This window comes from Podarcis tiliguerta (genome assembly GCF_965153285.1).
Source record: "Podarcis tiliguerta genome assembly, chromosome: 10".
Taxonomy (NCBI): Eukaryota; Metazoa; Chordata; class Lepidosauria; order Squamata; family Lacertidae; genus Podarcis; species Podarcis tiliguerta.
Genome location: NC_139543.1, coordinates 49,122,401 through 49,148,030, shown reverse-complemented (window position 1 = coordinate 49,148,030; position 25,630 = coordinate 49,122,401). Strand labels below are relative to the sequence as shown.

The following is a 25,630-nucleotide window of genomic DNA, read 5'->3' as shown; positions in this document are numbered from 1 at the left end:
AGATGATTGTGTCTCTGAAGGCATGCAGGATACAAAGACAGTGATTAAAATCCCACTCTGTCTCACAGCATGTTTTAATTGAAATATATTATGACAATACTATAGGGCTGGGGAACATGTATATGTTATATATGTGCATATTTGGTGGTATATAATATGTGTGTGTACCACAAAAAAATGAACAAGTATCTTTATTTTCAATGAGAAGTGGTTTATTTACTTAGAGATTTATATCCTACTTACCTATGGCAAAATCAATCTCAAGACAGCGTACCAATAGAAATCTAACAATGTGAATTCATGAGATGACCTGATTTAAAAATTGCAATCCTACTGAGGTAGTTCCATGAGGAAATAGCAGACACTAGCAATGTGTTAAAAATGTGTAGGATTCATGAAGCAACTCCTGATTATCTTGGGTGTTCCTCCATCAGGGAATTATGTTGCCGTGGGCACAATGAGTCCTGTTATTGAAGTGTGGGACCTTGACGTAGTGGATAGTTTAGAGCCAGTCTTTTCCCTCGGAAGCAAGAAAGCAAAAACGAAGAAGAAGAAAGGGAAAAAGGTAAGTAAGCTGACTTTATTAGCAGTAGCCTTTTGGGATGAAGGCTCACTTTCTGTGCTTACACATTGCATTTTCAAACCATTGGATATATTTGTTACTTTCAGACCCACCAGACAGTGGTTTTGTTCCTTTTGGAAACAGTTTACAGATACCCAAGGGGGGCAGGAATTGATTGATCATGTTGGGAACTCAGTATTGGAGAATTGCCATAACTCATTAGGAGTGTCTCAGTGCATAGGTCTGAACAGAGAGAGGTAACTTGGATTTAATTCAGAAGAGTTTGGGTGGGACTAGTTCCCAGTAGACTGTTCCCAGTGATGGTAGCCACATTGACAAAGATGAAAAGTGGGGATTGGGGGCACTGTGGTTGGAATCACGCGGGGGCGGGCAGCATCTTGTGGGATCTTCAGCTAGTCCAAAAGTATTTCCTTGAGGCATCTAGTTTCCCTTCTTTGAGCTTCAGTGTATGAAGGGGCTTGTCAGCAGAAGGGCAGAATAGGGGAAGGAGACCAAGGATTTAGGTTGCAAGTTCTGCCCATGGAATGAGACTGGCTGTATCTTGGGAAAGGCTGTAGCTCAGTGGCGGAGCACGTGGTATGTGTGCAGAAGGCCTAGCGTTCAATTCCTGGCACCTCCAGGTAGGACTGGGATAGACTTATGTCTGAATCCCTGCACAGCTGCTGCCATTCAGCATAGGCAACAGTGAACTAGATGGTGGACAACTGGTCTGACTTGGTTTAAGGCAGATTGCCATGTTCCTAAGTGGGGCAAGAGAATATAAACTGGAATTGCCTCAGAAGCTGTAGGAACTCTCTGGACCAGGGCTGCGTGTCTTGAAATGATTGGGCCTAGGTTATTCATGTTAATATCGGTGGGCCAGCTCCAAGTAGGATCAGCACTGGCTACAACCCTGTGCTTTTTCCTTGTTTGCTCCATGTAAAGGAGCATTGGAATTGACTGCTTGAGCATGCTTGCTTATTGAATTAATAATTGAAGCTATAAAGGACTTCTTAACATTTTATATAAAGAATGCGTCTAAAGAAGACCATCAAGAAGGGCATACCGATGCAGTGCTTGACCTTTCGTGGAATAAACAACTCAGGTAAGTAAAAATTAAGGTAACAGCATAAAGATAATTTGTAGAACTATTTTTGTGCGTGTGTATTTGCATACTTGTGCACAATTCTTCAATATCTGTTCTTATTGGAAATATGGTAGAAAATAGATTTCTGCCCTTGCTGTGCCATAGATATTTAAGGGGAAAATTAATCTATGTGGGAAAGAGAGTTTTGCACCAATTTCTGGTGTAGATATGTATTTTAAACTTCTATATTTCTCTGGAACTCCATTTTAAGTCCTTTTCAGGTATTAGGTCTAGTCCTCTGTGCGTAAAAGATCTGCACTGCCCATGTGCTAAGGCATGTACAAGCCTGTGCTTGTAGATGTACATTTGAATGTAGAGGTAGTACCTGCTGCCACCTCATGTGTGTGTGTGTGTAAGATTAGATATAATGTCTAAACAAGGTTTTTGTGTTTCTTTTTGCTAGGAGTTCACCGGCAACTTTAATTGCTTTAGGTTTTTTAGTGTCTCCACTCTCCAGAGGTCCCCATTCCAGTCTGACAGTCTGGTTTATTAGGAATCACGGTTTTAGTTGCTCCAGGACAATTGCAGCAGGTGGCTCTTAGCTCAGATGCTTGTTAGTCAGCAAACCACAGGGCCTTGCCCTTTTAGTATTCTAGCTGTTGGCAATGAGACTAGGTAAGGGTAAGTAGTTGAAACCACTGCCAGGTAGGCAGCAGCAGCAGCAGGCTGGTCTTCTTCCTCCTCAGCACCAGCTTGCCCCTGGAATCTCCTACCTTTTGTGGAGGTTAATTAAATAGTTTAGGAAACAGAGCTACATTACCCATTAAGATAGGATGCTGGCATCAGGAAGCAAATTGCATCCAGCCTTTGCCAATCTTTGTTTACCTTTGTAATGCATTCAGCACACCTTTCAAATACCAATATAAGCCATTAAAAACACATACACATTTCAGTGGCTGGAATGGCTGCTTAAAACGATATGCACCCGTTTTTTGTATTTTTGTAGTTGTATTTAGGCAACGCTGTTTTGTATCTCTGAGCCTACAGCAGAGTTGAAGAGAGACCAAAATGGGTATGGAATGGGTCTACACTTGGGCCACTGGGCCTTCACTTTGTTGATATGAATCCACACATCTCTTTCCTTCAGATCTGTGTTGGCGAGTGCGTCAGCAGACCACACTGTAATTCTTTGGGATATGTCGAGGGGCACACCAGCAGCAACGCTTTCTCTTCACACAGACAAGGTATGTTGATGATTCCAGAACCACAGACTGTAGTATTTCTACAACAACAAAAGCAAAAGAAATGTGTGGCACATTTAAAGTCTAGCTATAGGCATAAACTGCCATGGATTGGGAACCCATTCCCCCCCCCCCCCCAGTGTTAACTTTTTACCAGAAAACAGCAATAAGAGCGCCCACCAGCCAGTTGGCTTCATGGGAAATTTGTGTGACCACTTTACTGGTAACTAGGTTAATCAGCTTCTCACTGCTTTGCTGGCAGTACATTTAGCACCTGTGTGGCAAATGAGAGTTTATTAAGGCCCCCGGCACAGAGGACGTTTTACCTGCTGCATTATTTCAGTCTTGTAGTTCTTAAGGACAGGAGCCCTGCCTGGAAAAGCAGTTAGAACTCTGGGTGTATATCAAAAGCAAGTTCTGGTGGTGTATTCCTGCTCTTCTCCCTCCTGGGAGCTGGTAAGATGAATAGTGCCTTTCCAGGTACTCTGTTAATAGCAGAGCCTTCCAGGTGTAAGCAAGATAATGGTAGGAAGGTTTTTATAAGCGCTTAATGTGATTGGAGGGAAACGTTTATTCCTTTGAGTTTTCATTAGTTCTTGATTTAGATGAAAAAAGAAATAACAGGTTAGAAGAGGTATGGAACATGAGGCACTAGTCAAGCAAGGTTTTATGACCTGAGAGAAATGTTGTCTGCCAGTTTTAAAACTGAAATGAAACAGATTTTGAAAGAGTTGTTTTTGTAAAAATAATCAGATTTGAATGTCAGCAGGCAAACATGAAGATGGAAAAAAGCAGCTTTGGGTTCAAAACCTCAAATTCACACTTCAGTCACATCACTTCTAACAAGAGTACTCAAATCCAAAGGCGGCTGGAGCTCATTCCTTTAATAATGGCTATGTAGATAGGGGTGTTTCAGCAGGTGCTCTTGTCTTAATGTTGCTGCAAGGATGAAAAACAGCCTTTACTGCCATTTTCTGTTCTGCTGTTTAAAATCACAGCAGGCCCGCCATCCCTTGCCTCTGGTAACGCTAAGTGCAAATACCACTGAGACAGGTTTTAGCAGTATACAAAACAACTTAAGTTTCACAACCAAACTATAACACAAAGGAAAATGCCTCTTAATTTTGGGTTTTACCTTTAGCTACAATTTTCTTAGAAGGGCAGGTGGTGGCAGCTCCATGGTAGAAATTGAGGTCAACTATCAAATTTGATTAATCAGGTGAAACACCATTTCAGCTTGTAATGCTCTCCATCAGGATGTCTAGATTGCAGAGAGATGAGTGCTGTAGGAATGCCTGCTTGCTACTGTCAGAAACTAAGTAATAAAAGTAAATAAAATTCTCGGCCAGGCACCAGGACTCTCCTTTTTCTTTCTCCAACATCCACAACTTTGATCCAATATTTATTTTGCATGCTAAGGAATGGACCTATTTCTTTTAAAGGTAGCAGATAACCAGATTTCCAGAAACCTGGCCGTTTGTAGAAAAATTCCATGTATCAGGAATTACACAAAATGAGATCATATACAGTATATCTTGTGCAACTGAATTTCGGTTGAACTGTGTTTCTCAAATCTAATGTTCTTTGCAGGTGCAGACGCTGCAGTTTCATCCTTTTGAAACACAGACTCTCGTCTCTGGTTCTTACGACAAGTAAGGAAGGGCATGTTATACCTTCACTGCTCTACTTGTACAGTGTAGGAGCTGCATGATTGTAACAGGAGTACAGAAATCATAATGTGGCCCTAAAATCACTTTTTGCTTCAGCGTAGGGTTTGGCTTATTCTTTTGTTAACCTTATGTTGTCTGATACACTGGTTTGGTTACACTTCCATCCTCGGTGATCTCTGAACGGTAGTGTTCAGTCTGATTTTCTTACCGTTACAACCTCTGGGGTATGCTATGCTTTTCTCAATTACTTAACCTAGAATTAACAAGCTTTTGAAAAGTTTGGCACAGGTGTGGAGGGAGAAGGTTGAACAAAAACTATCCGCATTTGACCAAATAAAAGAACTTGATACTCTGTTTGAGTCAATGCTCTGATTCTGCTTTCCAGGTCAGCAATTTTGTATGACTGCAGAAGTCCACAGGATAACCATCGAACCTGGCGCTTCAGTGGGCAGGTTGAAAGAGTGACTTGGAATCATTTTTCCCCTCACCACTTCTTGGCAAGTACAAGGTTCCCCGTTACATTTTTCTGCCTTGTGTTTTCCCCTCTATTTATGTATTTACACCTCACCTAATGAAGGTCCTTGAGGCTATCTTTAACATACAAAATGAATGGACAGCAAATACTCAATTGGAACATAATGCCACCCTCAAAAATTAAACTAATCAGCAGGCTTGAGGTCTGCTATCTATTGCTGTTCCACTGTACCTGCTACCAACAAGCTCTGCCAAAAACAAACTTCCACCGGTGGTGATGGGCCAGACACAGTCCCCAATTTCTCCCAGAGACTGTGCCAACTCCTTACTGCCGCAGATGCTGCTCATCCGCACCCCTCTTTTGCTTCTGGGTATGGCTTGTGTGAGGCCTGGTGGCATCATTTGTGGGGCTGAGCTTGACCCAGGCATTTCCAAATATTGTCCTATTGATTCCTTCTGCTTTTAACCGTGCTTGGAACTGTTTTCTTTAGGCCAGCACAGAAGATGGATTTGTATACTGTCTGGATGCTCGTTCACACAAACCAGTATTTACAATGAAAGCTCATAATGAAGAAGTATCTGGTAATTTTTTTGTTTCTGCCCCAAACAAATGCTAGCTCTCATTTCTATATACAATATAAACCGGGATGGGGGTTAGTTATCCTGTATAGACATGCCTGAGACAAACATGTACTTGCCATTGTGCAGTGTATAAGAGATGACAGAGGAAATAGGAAATTTAAGATACTTTGTTTTTATCAGAGGAGGGGGAAGCAGTGATTGTTTGGTTTGTACTGCTAACCAAGGACTTTGAGAGTCCTCAGTGTGTGCCCTTAACTTGAAAAGGAGAGAAGGGTGTGTGTTCAAGACAGTAATGCTCTTTTTGGGTCCCCAACTCCAATGTTTTTTATTGGGTCAGTAGGTCCTCTGGCAAATATCCAGCCTTGCCAACCTCTAGGCCTGCCCTTGTTATAATGCAAAACTTGGATTTTAGCTCATTGTGATTTCTTTTTTAAAAGTGCTACAGTAGAAATGTATGCTTGTGTTTTGCAGGACTACAGTTAAGCAGCCAGATTAAAGGATGTCTTGTGACAGCATCTGCAGACAAATATGTGAAAATTTGGGACATATTGGGAGACAAACCTAGTTTGGTTCATTCCAGAGACATGAAAATGGTAATTTAAATGTTTCTAAAAAAAAAATAACCAGTCGTTTCTTTTTAGGATTGTCTGGCATATGGTCATTCAAATGAACCAGGTGCAGATCAGTCTTAAGAATTATCTAATGTATCAAGAGTTTCAGAGTTTTAATTATTGCACACTCACAACACCCATGGAAGATTTGGAAGTGGGTGTAGAATAAAGTATCAAATAAGTAGTACACGTCAACCCAAAAAGGATTGTAAAACAAATGCTAGTATTATATAAAGCACATGCATTAAATATGAACACTAAAAATACTGAAAGATCAGTAACTGCATTTAGTGGAGAATATGTTGGTCCCAGGGCAATGTGTCCAAAGATTATGCAAGTTGTAGTCCAGCAGCCTCTAGAAGCCTATAGGTTCCTCATTCCTCCTTTCAACTATTGATACTATGATTCCTATGCAAAGTTTTATACACTAGCTTGAGACTGGATATGTAGCAGGAACCTGTAGCAGCACCTGTCCATATTAAGCATACATTCTCAGTTCTCTCAGAGGAAAGGTAGGTAGCTGAGTTTCCAGGGGATCATAAACTAATTATGCTTTGTTTTTGCCCACAGGGTGTCCTCTTCTGTGCAGCATCTTGCCCAGATTTACCATTTGTTTATGCCTTTGGAGGAGAGAAACAAGGATTACGTGTTTGGGATATAAGCACAATTTCTGCAGGTGAGATTGTTGTTTTTATCTGCATTTAGTTCTAGTTGGCATGTTCAATCCTGAGAAAGCAGTGTTTTGACTAGGCAAACTGCCACAAGAAAATAGGGTATAAAATGTCAGAGAAATGATCAACTTAGCAACCCCTACCATCTATTACCAGACAGCAGAGAGATTACACCACCTGCTCCCAAGTGTAGTAGAGAATACTTCCTGAATTTCTTTTGTAAATGGGGGAAGGGATTGTCAAAGGTGTACTGCATCTGTGTACTGCATTATTTCCTGGATTAAAAGAAGTGTGCAACAAACACATTAAGATTGCTTACATGGCAATTATTAAAGGCCAGAATTTATGTAGTAGTACTAACAGAACTACTCTTCTTATTTGTGTTACAGTGAATGAAGTGTTTGGAAACCGACAGAGGCTGGTAGTTGCCACATCAAGTTCTGAAGCAAAGAATTCTGCTAGTGGCTGCAGCAGTGATCCAGATGCTGTAATGGAACCATGATCTGGTATTACATTTTGCACTGTATAATATAGTGAATATTGATACCATGACTGTGCCAAAATGATTTATCTACACCTTGGAGGATATTGGGCAAATCTAATCTTACAATCTGTTAATGTAAAAGCTTGAGCTGCCCATATAAGCTTTTCTCTCTAATGAGCAGTGAACAGAAAGGGAAATTGCCGTAGATTCCGGCATATTAAGCGACTGGGCGTATAAGACGATCCCCCAAATTGGCAGCTGCAATTTGAGGGTTCGTCTTATAAGCCCAGCTGCCTAATACGCTGGGCAGCTCCGCGCTAGGAGAAAGCTGCCCGGCGCAGAGCGGAGCCCACCGCCCCTGCTTCCGAAGCAGCGGGGGGGGGGGGATGGCTCCGCGCCGGGTGGCTTTCTCCCAGCGCGGAGCTGAGCCAGGCACCCACTGCTTCAGAAGCAGCCATGAGCAGAAAAGGTTTGAGGAAAAGAATGGTAATTAATGCATGCGTTAAAAAGCAGTGTTTTAATTTTTCCATAAGGAAACAGATTTTAAATGAATCTTCATTCCATAAATATATTAGCAGCAGAACTCCCCAAAATACATGGTTATTAGTAACCATACAGGTAATACCATATGGCACTATATACAGCAAATTGCTGGCTCATGCTAAAACCAAATCTGCATTATAAGCATGCTTTCCTGTATTGATCCCATACTGTATATTAACAGTATCATCTGCAAATACTAGTTGTCTTAACACACGGGCAATTCATTGGTGTACAATGAATATTGATTTAAGTTAGTTCATATTGAGCCCAAACTAATGTATACATCACTTGGGGTGGGGGAGGAGTCAGGGCACTGTTCTGCTGTGAAGGCATACAAATCAAATTTATTAACTGTAAATGAGGTTATCTGCTCTTGTTCCAAGCAGCTGACTAGAATATAGTGGTGTATCTGCCAGTTTTTCTTAAGTCATGCATTGCATTTCAACCAAATCACCAGTAGCAGTTTCCACACTTGAAGTGGATAGGTGATAAGTTTGTTTTTACCCTTCTTGGAAACCTCTGAGTGCATACGCCATTTTCATAAGGGGGTGAGATCTGGTCCTTGCCCAGAAATTCACTGTAGTGTAATAAACATGATTTTAGGAAGTCGAGTCGATTTATATTTTAAGTCCTCCATTTCTTATTTGTGGCAAGAGAGTGCGTCATTTGTCACATACATGTTTGTATTAAGCCTACAGGTGTCACTCCTTACAGAGTTTATCAATTCCTCTTCCTCTGAAGAATCATCCTCGTCATCTTCCTGGGCTGAGAGACTGGAGGTTGGTCCTTTACAGATCTTTAGGTGACGAGTGAGATGATATTTTGTTAAATAAGCCTTGGAGCATTTTTCACAGACATAGTCCCGCTTTCCTTCATGAGAATTTAAGTGTTTCTTTAGATGGTTTGTCCTCAAGAACAGCTTCTCACATTGGGGACATTTAAGCTGGCGTTCCCTAAACAAGGAAGAAAATAAGCATTTGTAATTATGATTGAATGTGGACTGATAAATTTTAAAAACTACTTATTGGTCTGGTTTCCATGTCAATACACAGTGATGTTGAAACAAGCAGCTGCATTGGCCCCAGCCCTGCGAGGCACCAGGAGTGAAACTGCTGCTTCTCTTCACCCCAGCACCTCATGGGGCTGGGGACAGTGCAGCTTGTTCCCAGCACTGGGAAAAGGCTGTCTCCACGCTGGTTCCTTGCGTGAACTGCCTTCTGCTGGCGGGGGGTGGGAGCAGTTTAATGGAGCCCCCACAGGACCAGAGTTGGGGCTTTAAACTGCTCTGCTGAGGAGCAGTTTAAAGAAACCAGGGATGAACAAGCTGTATTGACCTGGTGATACAGCTCGCTTCTCCCTCTGCCACCAGTGGCCTATTTAAATTCCTCTATTGAGAGGCGCCTGGATGCCTGCCCCTCAGCGGAGAAGTCTTAAGACAGCTCCACCTCCAGCCTGCACAAGCGGGGTGGAGGCTTTGTTAGACTTCTCCTCCCACCCATGCAAAGGCAAGTCCGTGCGCTTGCCTCAACCACTTCTGCCTTGGCACAGGTGGGCTACCTCTTTCTCCCACGAGCAGCAGTAGCCCGCCTGTGCGAAGGCAGCCTTGTGAGCAGAGCCTGAGAGGCTTTGTGCACTTGGCTGCCGTTGCCTGGGAGGGTGGTCAATCACTCTGGGAGTAAAGACACAGCGCAATTGAACAACCACATCCCTATGTTCTGCACAGAGGAGAGGTGCATAAGAGACAACACCTGCATTTCTGTAGAAAATCTGGTGTTCTAAATTATCTTTCCCCTGCAAGTTACCGTATTTTTCGCTCCATAAGACGCACTTTCCCCCTCCTAAAAAGTAAGGGGAAATGTGTGTGCGTCTTATGGAGCGAATGCAGGGGGAGGCAGGCAGGAAAAGCCCCCAAAAGCCACACACAAGCTCCGCACAGCTCTTGCGGGCTTTTCCTCAGGAGGGAGAAGGGACTGACACGGGCAGTCAGTCCCTTCTCCCTCCTTGTAGAAAAGCCCGCAGGAGCCGCGCACTTCTTAAAGTGTGGGCGGCTCCTGTGGGCTTTTGCGGGAGGGGGTATTGCCATAGCCAAGCGCAGCCTCTCAGCTAGAGGTTGTGCGCGGCTATGGCAGAAGCCAAGATAGCAAACGGGATGCATCCCGCTCACTGTCTTGGCTTCTTTGCTCTTTGGGGCTTTGGGGGGGGGAGGAACCCGGGCTTCCCCGAGAAGCTCGTGGAGAAGCAGAAAGGCTGCGCGCCTTTCCGCTGCTCCCTGACCTGCTCTTCCCCCCACCAGCCCCAAAGAGTAGGTCAAAAGGAACCCGAAGTCTCCGGAGCGCACCGACCCCTCTTGCTCTCCAAGCTTCCAAGGTAGCCACCTGAAGGCGACTGAACGCACCTTGAATGGCACCTTGTTTTAGAGGGAGAGAACAAGAAAAAAAATCTCCCCCTCTCTGCGCAGCGCCTCCTGCCACTTCGCTGAAGGGGTGCTGGGCAGAGAGAGGGGGAGATTTTTTTTTCTTGTTCTCCCCCTCTAAAACAAGATGCTTCCTATGGTCGGGTGCGTCCAATAGAGTGAAAAATACGGTACCTACTGGGTATGTGTGAGCACATGCTGTTTGAGATCCTGCCGTCGCATGAACAGTTTGTCACAGTAATCACACTTGAGGTTTTTCTCCCCTGTATGGATAACCATGTGAGACTCCAGGTGGGCCTTCTGAGTAAAGGACTTTTCGCAGAGAGCACAGCGATAATTCTTCTGACCTGGAATTAGTTAAACAAGGGGTATAAGACCATTTTACATTGTTCCTTCTACCTAATTGTGTGAACACTTTAAAACCTAAGCCAACACCCTGTTTGCCATTAACAAGGAATGATTATGTGGGGCAGCTGCATGTTCACATGCCAGGGAGTATGTATCCCTGAGCTCTGCTCACATTTTACTACTGCATCATCCTCACCCACTGTGATCCATCACAGTTCCACACAACAGTCCTTCCCATCATAACACATTATCTCCCTGTGTTTTCCTCTTTGGAAAAATGTTTCAAATCTGGCTAAAGGCTAAAAACAGAGCATTTAGTCAAATACGTATTGAACAGAAATGGTAAATTGGGATAGAAGGATCTACAGAAAAGGCATGCAAGCAAGATAATAAAGCTGATTTCCATATGTTCTTTCTATTTTGTGCAGGGGACTTTAAGCAGGGCTCTGGGGCACAGGGTGCAACAGCTGGAACTTTGCATACAATGTTCATTTCTAGTGAAAGAGGCTTGGTAGGAAGGAGGATGCTGCCAAATACCTTGGACTTTCTGACAAAGGCAAAAAAAGAATGCTAATAAAAAATTAACCAAGTCACTCAGAAACAAATTTACAGTTTCTTTCACAGAAATAAAAAACTATATTGAGAGCTCATACTGAGTTTGCCTGTGGAAATTTGTCCACAGCAATACAGTTCATTAACAACCCCGGCAACGTTATCAACTCCAGAACTTTAAGGGCTTCACTTACCTGTGTGTATTTTGAGGTGTGTACGGAGATTGCTAGGGTCACTAAAGGCTTTGCTACAGAAATCACACTTGTGTGGCTTCATGCCCATGTGCCCCATGAAGTGAACATGAAGCTTAGAAGGTGAGATGAAAGCTTGAGGACACATGGAGCATTTCCACTTTCTCTCCTTACTGTGGCCTGGTCCATGGTTGCTGCTGTGCCCCTGGCTGGGGAAGTGGCTGTGGATGTGACTACTCAGGTGGGCCTTGAATTCTGTGTAGGAAGCACATTCTTTTCCACAGTGACAAGTGTGCACATCAGGATGCTCAGGAACACCTTTAACGCAAAAACAAGATCTCAGAGTTTCAAGCACCACAACTCTCGTATACTTGCAAGCTTGGCTCTGCTTAAAGGTGACTGGTCTTCCCTTTTTATTCAGTGCATTTTGCAGGAACAAAAGACAATAAAACAATCCTGATTAAAAAGAAGGAACAGACAAAGCTACAAACTTGTAGCTTTGTGCAAATAAATGGTCAGGTAGCGCTGTAAAGCCAATAATGTGCAAATTGGGCATTACAGAGTTTCTGTTCCTTGGGAACTGATGTTGCACAAGCTTCAAAGCTCATAACTGAGCTTCCCAGCCTGCAAAATAACCCAGCTTGGCAAACATTTTGTAAAATACCTAGAATTAGAATTCCACATTCTGGACATGAATAAAATTAACAATATGGAGCTAAATCCATTCAAGCATAGCTCTGATAAGAGGCAAACTGAACACAAGTGGATGCTTTCTAAAGGATACATTCAATTAAGTTCATCAAACTGCTTACCAATCTGTCTGGCATAATCTCGACTATAGTAAAATAGAAGCTCATGCTCTGGAGGGATATCACGTGAGGTGCAGAAGTAAATCTTTCCATCATGAGGATAAGCCACCAGATTTTGTTCTTCCCGATTCCTGTTATATGCAGAGAGGAAACCAATTTAAATGTGACATAGTATTTATATTTATTCTATCAATATTTCTGGAATGTTTAACATTCTTAGTACAAGCTAATTCAAAACAGTAACTGACTACTTTTGTAGCTGTCAGAAAAAAAATATTTCTTCTGAGTGAAGAAGTGGAGCTGTGGACCTTTCTGAAATTCAGCTTTTTCCATCCAGTGGTCACACAGTGGGTGACTTCCATTCCTGGAGCAGACAGCTTCTTTAGAACAGGGATGGGGAATGTGTCTCCTTTCAGATGTTGTTGGACTCCAACTCCCATCAGCTCTAGGCAGCATGACTAATAGTCACATTATTCCCTTGCAAGATTCAGATGTCACTGTTTTACTTTTAAGCTTTCCCAATGTCCACCTCTGGCCTCTGGATCCTATGTCTTTGACACCCTGCATATTTTACTCCCCGTGACTTGCATCCAAACTTACTGCAGCCCATTTCAGGAAAGTTTGCTGTGAATATGCACCAAAACTTTTGACCCTTTTTGCCACGAACCTCTGTGCCAAACAATACAGCCGGAAGCTTAGAAGTGGAGGTTAACTAGTTGTACAGTGGTACCTCCGGTTGCAGACGGAACCCGTTCCGGAGCTCTGGTCAGATTCCGAGGTTTCCGCAACTGGAGGGACTGCTGCGCATGCGTGCAGTGAAACACTTCTGGGTTTGCTATTCATGTTACCCAAAGGTAACGTAAGCCGAGGTGCTACTGTACTGGTGAAAGGTTTAAGTGGGCCTAAAGAAGGGCAGAGCAATCCTATTGAGGAATGGGTGAAGAATCCATAGCAGAGCTACTGCACTACAGCCTATGCCCTGCTTCCAACTATGACCAAGGCAGGAGGGGAAGCTGTCTCTGTCCCCTTCCATTTGATCACAGTAGGAGGGTATTAACTAACCCAGCCCCAGAGCTGGCATATTTTTGGGACATGTCAGGGCAACAAAGGGGCTTAGGATCTTGTAATATATAGTTACTGACTCACACTTGTGTGCATGAAAGGTGAACCTGAGCTGAAGTTGCCAGTGTGGGTGTGTTAGTATTATTTTTATGATTATGATTTAAACCTTAGCGGGCAACCTATTTCAGTCTGAGGGCTGCATTTCTTTCTGGGGACCTGTGGTAGGTCAAGAGTGGGGGCAGAGCAGTGAATGTAAAGTTCACCTTTCTACAGTAGGCTAGTTTCTATGTACACACACAAACACACCCCTACCTCTATCCTCCATTTATATAAATAACATGGGAGTTCAAGTATACAATGTAGTCAAGCAAAATCACTCAAGGGTGAGAAGCAAGGCAAGTTGGGGATGTAGCTGGGGACAGTCCCAGGGACTAGACAGCAAGGCTTTGAGGACCACATTTGGTCCCTAAACCTAAAAGTTACATTGCTCTAAGTGCCCCGAATTCAGATAGTGTCTCAGAAGCCAGAACATGTGTCTCAAAAGCCAGAACAGCATTTTCAGTTGGGTCCAGAAATCATCTGATAAACAGTGTAGTTCTATGAGAACACGTATGGTTGGAACAAGTTTTTTTGAATTACACTTTTGAGTCCAAAATATTGGACTAAGGCAGGCATAGGCAAACTCGGCCCTCCAGATGTTTTCAGACTACAATTCCCATCATCCCTGACCACTGGTCCTGTTAGCTAGGGATAGTGAGAGTTGTAGTCCTAAAACATCTGGAGGGCCAAGTTTGCCTATGCCTGGACTAAAGAGTGCTATTTCAAGTAAAAATGGGGGCAGAGAAAAGAGAGACAGAATGATAAGGTTCTGATGCAATACATTGAGGAATGCATATCATACCAGTATGACTGTTCCACTAAGGTACCTAACCCTGTTTAAAGTGTATCATTTTCTCACCTGGCTTTCCGCACAAACATCATCCAGTTACATTCATTTTCATCAGTTGTGATGATATAGAACTCCAGGACATTGTTGTGGTACATCTGATGAAAGAAAAGTAAGACAGACGTGCCAGTTGAAATGTTTGGAAAATCTCTCCACAGAGACTGTCGCTGCAGCAGCATGGAGGAAATATTACAGCCAAGACTTTCCTGCAGCAAATTTCTCAAGTGCTGGAAACAGTCTAAAAAGATGGGGTAAACTAAGCATGAAGACGTCATCCTATGGACCATCCTTTATTAGAAAAGAGCTTCATTTCTAGAAGTACATTCTCCCTCCCACCCCGATTTCCAAGATGCCATGATCTGAACCTTTGTAAGGCACTATGTGCTAGAGCTCCCTGACAGGGCTTCAGTTCACAAGGATGAAAGGAAAGAAGGACGAGGCAGCTATAAAGCCCATGGTGGTAAACTCAATTTTGCCTGCTGTGCAGACAAGCCTTAAACAGGTGTAGGGAACCTTTGGCCCGCCAGATGTTGCTGTACTAGAATTCCCTAGTCATTGGCCATGCTTGCTGGGACTGATGGGAGTTGTAGTTCAGCAACATTCGGAGAGCCAAAAGCTCCACACACCTTTCTTAAGAGAACATTATATTTCTTAAGAGAAGCATTATAGCTGGGGAAAAGGAAGGCAAGTCTCTCAAGCACTTTTTCAAATCTGAAAATGGAGTATTATACATACAGATACCACTTAATTCAGGATAACTTGCCACTTTTCTCAACATACCCAATGTCATGTTACCATTTTTTGTGCATGTGCGCAAAAGACGACAAGGCAAACCCAAGTTGTCTTTTTTTGCACAAGGTTCAATAATGAAGAGGAGGACATGACAACACAAACTGACCTTCCAAATGTGATTGGCAGCTTTGTCTGTCCAATCTGCTACTTCCATGGAGTGGCTCTGCTGCCCAATGAGGGGTCCAAAGCAAGTGCGTACAGGAATAGTTTCTCTAGCCAACACACCTGCCAACAGGTTTAAAAACAACAATCCACTGATTACACCTAACAAATTCCAACACCACCACTGCAAAGATGTAATGTTGTATAGCACTCAGAGGACTACTGCTAAGCATCAGCCCATGAAAGCATCTACAAAATGAGATAGTCACAGGAACAACTACTATCACATAACACTCTTGGGAGTACGCTCAACTGTTAATCACTGCATCAATCTATTTTTCTTCTAATATCAAATCATTTACTTTCAGTCGAGTTGTGAAAGTGAGGTCCTGACCTCCTGCGCTCATTTAAGTTTTCAAGGCACTTCCTGCAAAAATAGAAAATTTTTATTTCAGAAACTACAGAAGCAGCTAGGAATATAGCAAGCATCTCAGGTTGCCAATTCTTTGCACAGTTAGAATAACTAGGTTCTCCATAATCTCCCCAGTTACTCCACTAAACATCTCTGTCCAGGCTGTTAATTCTCACTCCAAGAGAGTGATGCCTTAAGGCAGAGGGCTTTCAACAAAGGGGTTCCAAATGTACTGCTGTAGGAGAGAGAGAGGTCATACTATCAGTTCAAGAAGACAAACCCACCAGACCTGGATGGTGTGGCACATAAATTGAATGTAAGCTCTTAGAAGATACTCCAGGATCTCCTGAAAGCCATAAGAGACATACAAGGGTTCTGTAACAAGTTAGTCATTGCAGAAAGTGTCTCCTGAAGATAAAAAGTTTGAAAGTCATTGGCCTGAAGGCTTTCAAGCCCTTTATGAACACTGCAGCAACAATGTCATGGCAGTTTTAGACTCAAGCATCACTCCTCCCACTGACTTATCTTTGAGTTTAATTAAACCCTTGCAAAACAGAGAAGATTAGGCCAAATAAAAGTTACTACTTTAGCGGATCTGGAGCTGCGTTTTCAAAAGCACAAGTAACTATAATGTCACAGGGCTTAAATGAAACATTTAAAGACATGGATACAAATACAACCAATAAGTTTCTATGAATGCCCAGGCCTAATTCCACTAACTGACTGAGTCAGAGTTTCATTGCCAAAGTTTATCTAGTGGCGATACCCAAGGAGGAAGATCCAAGACATGTTGATAACTGACAATACTGCCCACCTGAAGAGAAAAGGTGACAATCTCTATTAGTGTAAACTAATGTACCTTTGCAGACATTAAAAATACGCTACAGAGAATACTACCTATTAAGAATCTTGCATTGAGTGGGAGTGAAATGACTTGCTGCTAGACTCTTGATCTTCTAATTATCAACCCCTACCTCCAGATCAACTACCTTCCTTAAGGAGCTGTGAGGCACTAAAATTTCATAGGGCTATATAACAGTTGCTGCAGCTAGGTTAACTGTTCTACATAAGAAAACGCAAACATGGTGGGGAAGCAGATGTTGTCACTTAATAATGAGAACTGGCACAATATAAAAATACCTCCCACCATTCTCTGTCCACAAAACAGATATTCTTGTCTTGTACACCCATTTACAAATGAACTGCCCAGACCCAATTTCTTTACAAATGCCACCTTTTAATTATCTTGTTTTCCACTATTACCATATGAGATTTTATTCACTTGGGATTTCCTTTTCTCTCCCCAAACAACCATACCCCACTGCATAAAAATCTAGTTAACGGTATCCTTACCAACTTCGGCTCCCATGAGAGACTGGCGGATGACAAGCTGTTTTGGGAGAGAAAGCCTGGCTCGGCTCTCGATTGGGGTGTCTGAAACAAAGGTCACAGGCCCGTGATCTGGACAATCAGATGGGTAGGCCTTGTCACAGAGTGTGCACCCTGCAGTTGAGAGAGGACACAGAACATTGGGGATATTGTTACTGTAGCAAGTCAGGCAAGATGAGGGTGTCACAAATACAAAAAGGCAAGTTACAAATAGTTAACGCAAAGAGCCCGCAGTCTTCTTTTTCTAATCCTGCACATTTGTAAATACAGTAATGACTTGCCCAGCTCTTTGTGGAAATTAAAAATTGCCTTCAAGTGACCAGGGCAGAAAATATTGCAGAAGTTGGGTTTGCTCCATTTTTAATTTATTTATTTGAGGGAGGAAATACACATCATTAACATACTGTAGGTCTGCATGGACAAGACCAATTTACACTAAATTAAAATGTGATGGAAAGACAGGTTCTTTATTCTGAGTAGCAGGTGGAGGTGAATTATTCCTATGTGCAGCAGGGATAGGGAAACACATGGAAGGGTGCTTACAAATAGACATAGTTTTAGTTAGAGGAAAGCCTGTTGTGGGAACATAGCCACTTAAAAGTCAAGACACACAAACTTGATCAAGTTTTTCTTCCAGTTTCTAGCCCAACAGCACTAACTGGCAAAAGGGTCCACCAAACAGGAAACCATCTTTGGGCAGAGCAGATTTTCAAGGGACCTACTTCTATTGTCTTCTATTCTGTTTCGATTTTAACTTTGCAAGATAATATTGCAACCTGCCCTGGGCCTTTATGGTGAAGTGTGGCTAAGAATGTCTCCAAATAAATATAAATAAGTGCCAAAAAGGGAAACGGGGCTCGTGTTCTTTTTTTAATAATGAAGATAACAAAACACCAAACAAACATGTAAGCAGGGAAAACACTTGGGACAATTAGAAAGCGGGGGGAGGGGCAAAGAACAATTGAGCTGCATTCCCTTTAGAGCCTGTATGTATAGACGTGAGGGAATGAGCAGTGACAGTGGAACAACCCACACCCACTCCTGTGTCTAGGTATGTCTGTATGCACTATGAGCTGCAAAAACTTGTTGTTTTTTGTAATCTGGAAGGGAGAAATCAAATGCGCTGACAAAAAAGGAAAAAATGCACACCAAAGTGTTGGTTTCTTTAAATGACAGTTCTGTACAATGTAAGATTTAGCCCAGTTTTCCCCAACTTCTGTTAGATTTCTTTTATGGTTCAGCTGGACTCTGCCACCAGAAGTAAATACGTTTACGGCAAGAAACGTTCTACCTTGCAATGCAAAAAAATACCTAGAGACTGAGGCAAGCATACACTGACAAGCACTCACATATGGTAAACAAGGTAGCCATGTTCTCCTTGTTTGAATTGGAGTCCTCCATCTGCAGCGATGCCGGCACAAAGGAAAGGTTGTCCGGGGAGACATCCACATGAGTTTGTCCCATGGCTACTTCCTGGCTTATGGAAGTCACAGGCTCCAAACTGAGACCCACTTCATGTAAGGAGACAGATTCCAGGGATGTGAGGTTGTGTGAGGTAGAAAGTGCCACACTCACAGAATTGCTGCTCATGGCCACCGCATGAATGGAGTCGCCAAGCGTCCTGTCAGATAGACCACTGACACGGCCTGCAATGTGGTCAGGCTCCATAACAACAGGAAGCTCCAAGCTGCTACCATGAATAGGGAGGACGCCATTATGACCTACAGTGTCCGTGGCTAAGCTGCTACCCACAGCATCCACAGCTAGAGGCTCATGACTATGGCTTCCATTTGCAATCTGTGAATGATCCCCAGCCACATCACCCATTGTAAGTTCCTCAGCCATCCTGTCAGTAGAGATTGGGCTGGTAACCCTCGAAACACTTTCCATGGAGATTGTGGTATCCAGAGCTACCTCATGGCTGTCGCTGGGATGCAAGCTTTGGGTGCTGTGTGTGTTCACTGAGCGGGAATCCATGGAGACAATGCCTGGTTCGAGACCCACCGTTCCATTGGGCTGGTAGGGATCTAGGCCTGAAGGGTTGTTGGAGACAGATAAAGCTGGATTACTATCAACATTTATATTGTTGGGGTGGATGTACTGAGGTGGAGGTCTGTCAGCTAAATAAGATAAAAGACCTGAAGAAGGGGAGAAAAGAAAAAGAGAGGGGAGAAAAAGAGAAGAGAAAGTGAGAAGAGGATCAGTTTGCAATAAAAAGTCAAGTTTCAAGTGGCTGAACCTAACAGCAATCTATATGTACAAATAAAAATCCAACAGTTCTAAATCTCTAATAGCCAACATGGTGAATTCCAGATGTTTTGGACTTCAAACCCATCATCCCTGATCACTTGGCAGCGTCTGCTGGGGCCCAATGGGAGTGTAGTCGAAACATGTGGAGGGCGCCATGTTGTCTACTCCTGTTCTAGAGGCTGTTGCTCTTTGAAGCCACCCTGAACTCCTTTGGGATGAAGGGCAATATATAAATAAAAACCCCAAATCATGAAAAAGTTAAGACTCACAAACAGCAATTCTATGAAGTTCCAAGATTTCTCAAGCCATGAGAAAAAGAAAGCAAGACATATGACTACAATTCCGTGAAAAGCCTGCTTCTGTAAATGACTAATGGTTAAACTTTTTTAAAAAAATGGGAGAGACTTACTTAACTTACCAAGTTTTTAACCCTTTCCCTGAAATATATATCCTGCCATCTAACCCACAGGGGCTTTCAGGGCCAACATTATTACTCATTCCCCCTGCAAGAGGTTCTCCCATAAACCTTCCTGCTGAATAAAGACTTCAATCTCAACACATGTCTCCATCCAGCCGCAGTACTCACCAGGTAGAATGTGTCTGAAGTAGCTGCTCTCCAGGTGAGGGTATGGCGGTGGAGGTAGGGTATAGTTTCTCTCTGGTATTCCACACATCACTCCCCGATCCCCAATGCCCATTGGAAGCATCAGGGACAAAGCAGAGGGTAGGGAGGGCCCCAAATTTGGAATTGCAACTGGTAATCCTAGCAGAAACAAAATGCAAATTAAAATGCAATTATACTGCCAACAAATTAAGAAGAAGCATGGGGGGGGGGATTAAAATGAGGAGGATCATTGAAAGTATTGGTTTCTAACCACAATGGGGGAAATGCTGTTCTTGGGAGTTGCTTCACAGCAAAACTCTGCACTGTGGGTGATCATTGTATTTTTGGTAACATTTCAAAAATGCTCATATAACTGAAAGTATGTGGAATTGCCACCAGGATCCCCAGATGCCAAGCTTTGGTGGCAGGAGCACCATAATATGTGACAAAGGACCAAAGTAAGAGCAATTTCCGTTGAATAGAGGAATGCAGGCCTCCAACCTTTCCTAGGCCTGGTCTGCTACACAACTTCCCCTAGTCTAAACAGCACAAAGATATACATAACACAAAAAAGAGGTGTCCCCCCCCCCCTTAGCTTGCTATGTTACCTGGTGCTGGTATGGCATTGTGTGTTGGTGAGGAAGCCAACCCTAAGTGGCTTCCCGAAACAGTCAGGGCATTGCTCACAGAGGAAGCCGTCAGCTGCTCCATCCCTACAGGGTTCAGGCTCATTTCATTCATCCTAGACAAAAGAAAACGTGTAACATATGCAGATAAAATTCCAGCCAAGCAAGTTTTCAGACCTGCTCCTTATCTTGCCCAAAGTTTTCCACTTAATATACATACATTCACTGATGCAAACAGTACACTACATAGTTATGCAACAATGTGTTATGTTCTCAAGGGGCTTACAAACCATTCCCAACAGAGATTAGATCAGAGATGAGGAACTGTTGGGTGCCCCCAGATGCTGTTGGGTCCTGGCATGTGTCCAGTGATCATGGATGATGAGAACTCAAATCACACAGCAACTGGTTCCTATCCCTGGATCAGGTCAAGCCTCAGCATGTCATTTATTGATTGTGTTCTTCAATGGTAAAAGATTCCGAATTATTAATATTTTGATTTCTTCTCTAGACTTTTACAATATGTGTTTTTGCACATTTTGACAGGATAAATCAAGGGACATATATCAGGTCTACAGAAAAACACTTATTTATGCAGAACATTTCTGCGTACAGCACAATGCAACTCAAAAACTTAAGAGAAGCCTTGCTAGATCAGACCAAAGATTAATCTAGTCCAATGTATTTTCCATGGTGGTCATCCACATGCCTATGAGAAGCTCACAAGTTCAATTAATGTGATTTATTTAAAAGAATTTTCAGCCATCTAAAATCATTATCAATACAGTGGTATCTCGGGTTACATACGCTTCAGGTTACAGACTCCGCTAACCCAGAAATAATATCTCAGGTTAAGAACTTTGCTTCAGGACGAGAACAGAAATCGGGCGGTGGTGGCATGGTGGCAGCGGGAGGCCCCATTAGCTAAAGTGGTGCTTCAGGTTAAGAACAGTTTCAACTTAAGAACGGACCTCCGGAACGAATTAAGTACTTAATCTGAGGTACCACTGTATTGGCAGCATACAATTGCCATTGGATATATGGGGGGTTTTGCATAATCAATGTTGTATGTGTAGCAGGACCTAGAAATCACATTTAATATTGGGTGCCTGTCCAGTGATGTCCTTCTGTGGGCAGAAGGCACTTTGATCCAATGAAGGCTTCTCTCAGCAGAATGGGAAAGGAGGCCATCTTCACCAATTCACCCTCCTCCCCTCCAGCTTCTTGCTGCTCCAAGATTTTCTCAATCCTCTGGACCAGATTCCGTTTTTTCCTGTTTCCCCCCAATTCCCCTCCCCCTTCACACCATTTTCGGCCATTTCTTTTTTTTCTGTGCACACCATTTTTGCATCACAAAAAAGCCAAGCGTGTATGTTAAATAAGCGCAAGTTGCAAGTTATCTGTATCTGCCTGGACAGCTTTTTGCCGCATGTTAGAAAGTGCAACAATTCTATCACTGAATGATAGAATAGTAGGGGAGTTAGCTTAACAAGGTGTAGATACTGATTAAGAAATATTGCAAGCTAAATTAATAACACTAGCAGTATCGTCCTGTTGTATTTACACAGAAGTCCTTGTGGGTTCATTTGGGACCTTTGCCTAGTTAAGTGTGCTTAGGTCTGTGGCATTTATTTGGAATATTTATGAACTGCTTAATATTACAAAATACCATAGTGGTGTACAATAATAAAACAATAAAAACGTAACAAGTAAGAACAGTTATAAAAAGAAATTAGATACTACCCACAATTCAACTCCTCCTCCTGGGACAGCCAGTAAAAATTAAGTTTATAGCATTTGAGAAGTATGGAGCCCAGGTGTATAACACACATAATGGCCCAATATTTTTTTACAGTGGTACCTCGGGTTAAGAACTTAATTCGTTCTGGAGGTCCGTTCTTAACCTGAAACTGTTCTTAACCTGAGGTACCACTTTAGCTTATTGGGGCTCCCACTGCCGCCACGCTGCTGGGCGATTTCTGTTCTCATTCTGAAGCAAAGTTCTTAGCCCAAGGTACTATTTCTGGGTTAGCGGAGTCTGTAACCTGAAGCGTCTGTAACCCGAGGTACCGCTGTACAGGTTTTGAAGAAATGAAGCATATGAGAAGTTTACTGTTCAACAAACAAAAGTAACTGTGCAGCGCATCAGAACAGGTAGGTAGCCGTGTTGGTTTGCTGTAGTCGAAACAAAACAAAAAAAATCCTTCCAGTAGCACCTTAGAGACCAACTAAGTTTGTTATTGGTATGAGCTTACGTGTGCATGCACACTTCTTCAGTATCTGAAGTATCTGAAGAAGTGTGCATGCACAAGAAAGCTCATACCAATAACAAACTTAGTTGGTCTCTAAGGTGCTACTGGAAGGAATTTGTTTGTTTCAACATCAGAAACAATGTTCTATCAATTGTTAACACAAAGTGAGTTTACAAGACAAAACGATTACAAAATTGGCCCTCATTCTAAGCTGATTAATCAGCTAATTAAAGTTTTCAACTTTAATTATTACCTAACTAGACATACACACTTTATTATTTTCCTTCTTCCATCTCTTTGCTCATGTAACTGAATACTGTATTTAACTCTGTTACAAATGCTCAGTCACTCAAGACATTACACAGAGAAGCACTCTAGTTGCTTAGAAAGCTGAGGTAATTTTAATCTGTTTTAGTATTTTAACTTCTCTGTGTTTTAAAGTATGGTTGTAATTTTTTCTCAGTATTATTGTCTTGTAAACCGCTTTGTGGTTTTTTTTAGAAGCAACTGGTGTAGAAGTTTTAAGAAATGATTTTTTAAAAAGAGAACAGAAACAAGGAACCCCCTCAAGACAAATATTTACCTTTCCTTTGAATGCTGTCAGACAATTCTGACAAATAATTAAATACTTCTTACTGTTTCCTACACAGTTTTCTCCAGTTTGCTCTAAAATTCCATGCATCTGCATAATCTCTGTAATAATCTTGAAAAGAAAACAATGCTCTGCACTTGCCTTCACAAAAACACGAAGATGTATCACATCCATCCACAGCTCTTCAAAACTGCTGATATCAACAAGGATCAATGACTTAACAGTATCCACAAAGTGTCCACTTTTTTATGTCCTTAAGGTCATAGTTTGCATCACCAACATACTGTATGTCTTTAATGAACTTTTTGTTTCCAGTGTTGAACTGTTTCTTGTGAAAGTTGTAAACTGCTCTAAGCAATGCTTTTTTCAGGGGGTACTCAAGGGTACACAGTACCCTTTTTGTTGTTGTTAAAAAACTGTGGCACTTAATGTAACAACTTAATAGTGAGTACCGGCACCTATTTTCTAGGGGGAAAAACACTGGCTCTAAGCAATATAAGGCAAAAAAATCATGCAAAAATAAATGCCTTTTAGACAGTTCTTTTTTTCAGCCAGAACTCGCCAGAATTCAGTTCTGGCACCTCTCAGGTGGGTGCCATTGCTATTCTAAGAAAACAATTATTTTTTTCTGTACATTACGGGTGACGTTCTTTCCCTCCACCACCCTTAAAATGAATGAATTATATAAAAGTGACATAAAAGTGCTTGAAGTGCATGGCATGGGGGCAACCTAATTTGTAAACTCCCTGTGTAGGGACCAAAGCAGCAAGTCCATCAATCAGGCAACTTAACTACAACTTTAACAGCAAATATGAGAAGCAGACTGCACTTCCAAAAGGGATTGTGAAACCTGAGGTGGGGTGAACACTCTGTGGGAAGGCACTGTTACAGCTGAAAAGCATAACAACTTGAGTGTGCTGTGTGATTTAGCATGTTGTGCATGCTGAGACCCAGCTATGCATACCTCTTGATACAGACTAGGGAGAGTGCTAGAAATTACAGTGAATAAAAAGCCAACAGGCAAAATTGAATGACTGTACTGCCAGCTTCTGCTTTTCAAACCACAAATTCTTTTAATTATTCTCACACCTCGTCTCTCAACATAGTGCTGCAATATTACAGCAATGAAAAAGAGCATCAGTTATCACCTTTTGTTTGGCATTCCAATAAAGTTAAGCATATTTCTACTCTACACTAAACCCATCAGTATCACATATACGTTACACCATGTTATCATATATGATCCTGGCAACTCCCAGTGTTTAATGTACCATCCTCTCCCGTTGGGAAGCGGTTTAATAAATACATAGCTGCCTTAAACCAAGTCACTTCTAGTTCACTATGTGTTTCAGGCAGAAATCTTCTCCAACACCTGAAAACGCCAGGGATTGAGAACCTGGAAGCATCTGCGTGCAAAGCAGACTCTGAGCTTCAATGCCTGCCTTCGACCCTTCCTAAGACTTAGCATGCTAAAAATCCTGGCTCCTCCTGCGACTATCCCGTGAAATCTCCATCTCTGGAGCGCTTTCCCTCCTTGGACACAAATGCCTGCTGCAAAATCGCCGTTTGCTCCGCAGCCTGAGGGATTATCCGTCTAGCGGCACTCTGGACGCGCCCAGAGGCACCCCACTCCACATAACCCAAGGCTCAACTTCGGGGGCTGGAAACGAGGCTCGGCAACCGGCGCAAACTCGGCCCCGACACACACAAACGCACCTGTGAGCCCTCTCACCTGTGATGCATTTACCTGGCGAGGCCGGTGGGGCTGAGGGGGACCCGGCAGCGGCGGCGGCAGCAGCGGCCTCCTCCGCCGCCTCCTCATCTGGCCTCCCCGCTCAGCCGCCGCCCTTCTCCGCCCCAGGCAGGCGAGCAAGCGAGCAGGCATCGACCTAAGGCAGCAGCAACAGCCGCCGCGGCCACGGCCGCCTCCCGCCCCACCTCAGCGCAGGCCCCGGCCTCCGCCAGGGGAGCCTCATGGGAGGAGGCGAGGCGAGGCGAACGCAGCGCGCCAGCAAAAGGAACAGCGCCCCCTTCCGGAAGGGGAGGTGGCGCAGCTCCACAGAACAGCCGCTCCCTGAGGGGACGAGGCGCGCGAGAGGGGGGAGAGAGAGCGCGCGCGCTGGCAAAAGCCGGGGAGGGGAGGGAGGGGGAGCCGTGCTCAGAACGGCGATGGCTTCCGCTCCGTTCCGCGTCCAGGAAGCGACCCCCCCTCCTCTCCTCAGCCCGCGCGCCGCCGCTCTTCTCTAGATTGGCCTGTTCGCCCTTCGCTGCAACGGCTGCCCTTTCGCTCAGGAGTCCTTGCGCGCGCCGGCTTCGTCCTGACGAGAAAGGGCTTCTCCGGCCGCTGCACCTTCGCGCATGCTCA

At 43.3% G+C, this 25,630-nt stretch overlaps 2 protein-coding genes across 12 annotated transcripts in view; one reads left to right on the top strand and one right to left on the bottom strand.

Annotated features, from left to right (window-relative positions):
* The window catches only part of PWP1 (PWP1 homolog, endonuclein), a 15,606-nt gene extending 6,661 nt beyond the window's left edge, over positions 1-8,945 (top strand). For 2 of the 3 annotated variants that reach the window (XR_014502500.1, XR_014502501.1), the window contains exons 7-16: positions 435-565; positions 1,594-1,667; positions 2,797-2,893; positions 4,481-4,542; positions 4,946-5,057; positions 5,526-5,616; positions 6,088-6,209; positions 6,798-6,903; positions 7,288-7,666; positions 7,815-8,531. Coding sequence is in view for 1 of the 3 variants with exons in the window: in XM_083401135.1 (XP_083257261.1) it covers positions 435-565; positions 1,594-1,667; positions 2,797-2,893; positions 4,481-4,542; positions 4,946-5,057; positions 5,526-5,616; positions 6,088-6,209; positions 6,798-6,903; positions 7,288-7,400 (908 nt within the window). In the remaining 2 variants the exon portion in view is untranslated. Of the gene's footprint in view, positions 1-434; positions 566-1,593; positions 1,668-2,796; positions 2,894-4,480; positions 4,543-4,945; positions 5,058-5,525; positions 5,617-6,087; positions 6,210-6,797; positions 6,904-7,287; positions 7,667-7,814; positions 8,532-8,616 lie in introns of those variants that run through there. The other variant, XM_083401135.1, reaches the window with a different exon arrangement.
* PRDM4 (PR/SET domain 4) lies at positions 7,881-25,630 on the bottom strand. Of its 9 annotated transcripts, none has more exons than XM_083401126.1 (12): positions 24,998-25,630; positions 20,404-20,537; positions 19,778-19,954; positions 18,291-19,079; positions 16,906-17,055; positions 16,319-16,366; positions 15,145-15,263; positions 14,259-14,344; positions 12,242-12,369; positions 11,433-11,747; positions 10,517-10,685; positions 7,881-8,878 (listed from the first exon to the last, which is right to left on the bottom strand). In XM_083401126.1, exons 1-12 carry the CDS (start codon positions 25,006-25,008, stop codon positions 8,566-8,568), a joined length of 2,439 nt encoding a protein of 812 aa, XP_083257252.1. In that variant the 5' UTR covers positions 25,009-25,630; the 3' UTR covers positions 7,881-8,565. The 9 variants fall into 9 exon arrangements, with proteins under 9 accessions (XP_083257252.1, XP_083257253.1, XP_083257259.1 ...); XM_083401127.1 differs by having other exon boundaries at positions 25,013-25,624; XM_083401133.1 differs by having other exon boundaries at positions 18,291-18,974; positions 25,013-25,598.